Source organism: Mus pahari, chromosome 2 (assembly GCF_900095145.1).
Source record: "Mus pahari chromosome 2, PAHARI_EIJ_v1.1, whole genome shotgun sequence".
NCBI classification, from domain to species: Eukaryota; Metazoa; Chordata; class Mammalia; order Rodentia; family Muridae; genus Mus; species Mus pahari.
Genome location: NC_034591.1, coordinates 75,253,422 through 75,255,393, shown reverse-complemented (window position 1 = coordinate 75,255,393; position 1,972 = coordinate 75,253,422). Strand labels below are relative to the sequence as shown.

The window sequence follows — 1,972 nt, the reverse complement described above, 5'->3', positions numbered from 1 at the left end:
CCCTTGGTCTTGCAAACTTTATATGACCCAGTACAGGGGAATGCCAGGGCCAAGATGTGGGAGTGGGTGGGGGGCAGGGGGGGGGGGGGAGGGTATAGAGGACTTTGGGGATAGCATTTAAAATGAAAATGAAGTAAAAAAAAAAAAAAAAAAAAATAAAAATAGAGGGAGGGAGGGAGAAGGGGAGGGGAGGGGAGGGGAGAGGGAGAGGGAGAGGGAGAGGAGAGGGAGAGGGGAGAGGAGAGAGGGCGGAGGGGGGAGAGGAGAGGAGAGCGAGCACAAGTGCGAGCGGGAGGGAGCTCAAGTGAGCATTAACTGGGTATAATTTAGGCTTTTGAAACCTCAAAGCCTACCAGGGTGATACACCTCCTCCAAAAAAGGCCACACCTCCTAATCATTTCCAGTTTGCCAACAGAGGACCAAGTAGAGGCCATTCACCTTTAAACCTCCATAGCAGCTTTAGTATGATTGATATAAAAAACATTACTTGTTGGAAAATACCTTAATACTGAAATGCTATTTACTTGTGTCTGTGAGGTCCAGTTAAAGGATTGTTATCTTCATATTATTCCTGAATTTGTAAGAAATTAGTGTGAACAAGCTTTATGATGAATTATATTTACATGAATATTATCCAGCAGGCAGTTTGTATTTCTGTATATATTTACTGTAATTATATACGCTCACATTCATTCATGTCTAAGAATAACAGCTTTGGTCCTAGGGATCGAACTCAGGGCCTTGTGTATGTGCTCTGCCATTTCAATACAGCCTTTGATTACTTGTTTATCCTGACTCCACTTTAATCTATGTATTTAGTGAAATTACACCGGAAGGAAGAAGAATTACAAAATTAGATCAAATTCTACTAAATGGAAATAATATAACAATGGTAAGACATTAAAACTTTTCTCTTGAAATTATTTTACTTTTGTAGTAGGGATTATGGAACTGACTTAGACTTATACCTAGTTGACAGTGTGCATGGCACTGAGGTAAACACACTGAGGATGGGGAGGGAGCCTTGGTGATCTGTGCCCCAAAGCAGCTGTTGAAAGAGCTTTGGTCCTTCAGATTAGTTTTCTTATTAATCTTTGTAGACTTTTAGCTCATCTGGAATCATTAATAGCTTAAACATCAGCTAGTGATGTGGGGATTACTAACAGATAGGACTTGGAGAAGATGGGATGTGAAGGACGGGGGAGAGGCAAAACTGGCTTTGGTCCATGAGGGACACTCAGGCTTTTTTAAATGGTACTGTAGTATTATTAATAAACTCTTTTTCTCCAATGCAGCTGGTTCCCGGAGGAGAAGGGCCTGAAGTATGAATGGATTTCCTTGACTTACACTAGATTCTGGCTTTGTTTTCAAACCTTTAATGCTTAGATTCTATAAATGAAGTTTCCGTTAAAGGGAAACTCTTTGAAGATATACATCCATTTTTCTAAGCTAATCATGGTTATTTTGGGAAAAGAAGAATTTTGTTTTGTCTTGTTTTTTTTAAAGACTAAAAAATAAAAATGTTTTTCGTTAGCTGTGATTTGGGGTCGAAAAAGCTCATGGAACAAATAAAGTTATTTTGATACTTGGTTTCATATTGATTGCTGTTTATTTTCTCCCTCATTTATATTAATTTGTTTGGGACAGGGGTAATTTTACTCAGTGGCTTGAGGGTAGGGTGGAGCAGAAGAGATCTCTCTAATGTGATGTCCTCCAATGGTTGCTCTTCCTGGCCTCTTTGCTAAAAGTGAACTTAGTTCTTGTTTTTTCAAAGAGATTTTGTTTATTTTATGTGTATGCGTATCTTCTCTGCATGTAGGTCTACTTCATGTGCTGTGTCTGCAGAGACCAAAAGAGGTTGTTGGATCCCTGATTCTAGACTTCCTGTGGGTTACCTGTGCAGTGTGGGTCTGGGCCTTAAACCTGGGTTCTCTGTATGAGGAACTCATGCTCTTAACCATTGAGCCATCTC

At 40.0% G+C, this 1,972-nt stretch overlaps 1 protein-coding gene across 1 annotated transcript in view; it reads left to right on the top strand.

Annotated features, from left to right (window-relative positions):
* Lsm5 (LSM5 homolog, U6 small nuclear RNA and mRNA degradation associated) overlaps positions 1–1,533 on the top strand; it is a 3,464-nt gene extending 1,931 nt beyond the window's left edge. The window contains exons 4-5 of the mRNA XM_021191381.2: positions 820–892; positions 1,296–1,533. Of these exons, the coding sequence (XP_021047040.1) occupies positions 820–892; positions 1,296–1,328 (106 nt within the window). The 3' untranslated portion in view covers positions 1,329–1,533. The remainder of the gene's footprint in view (positions 1–819; positions 893–1,295) is intronic.
* Positions 1,534–1,972: the final 439 nt, after the last annotated feature.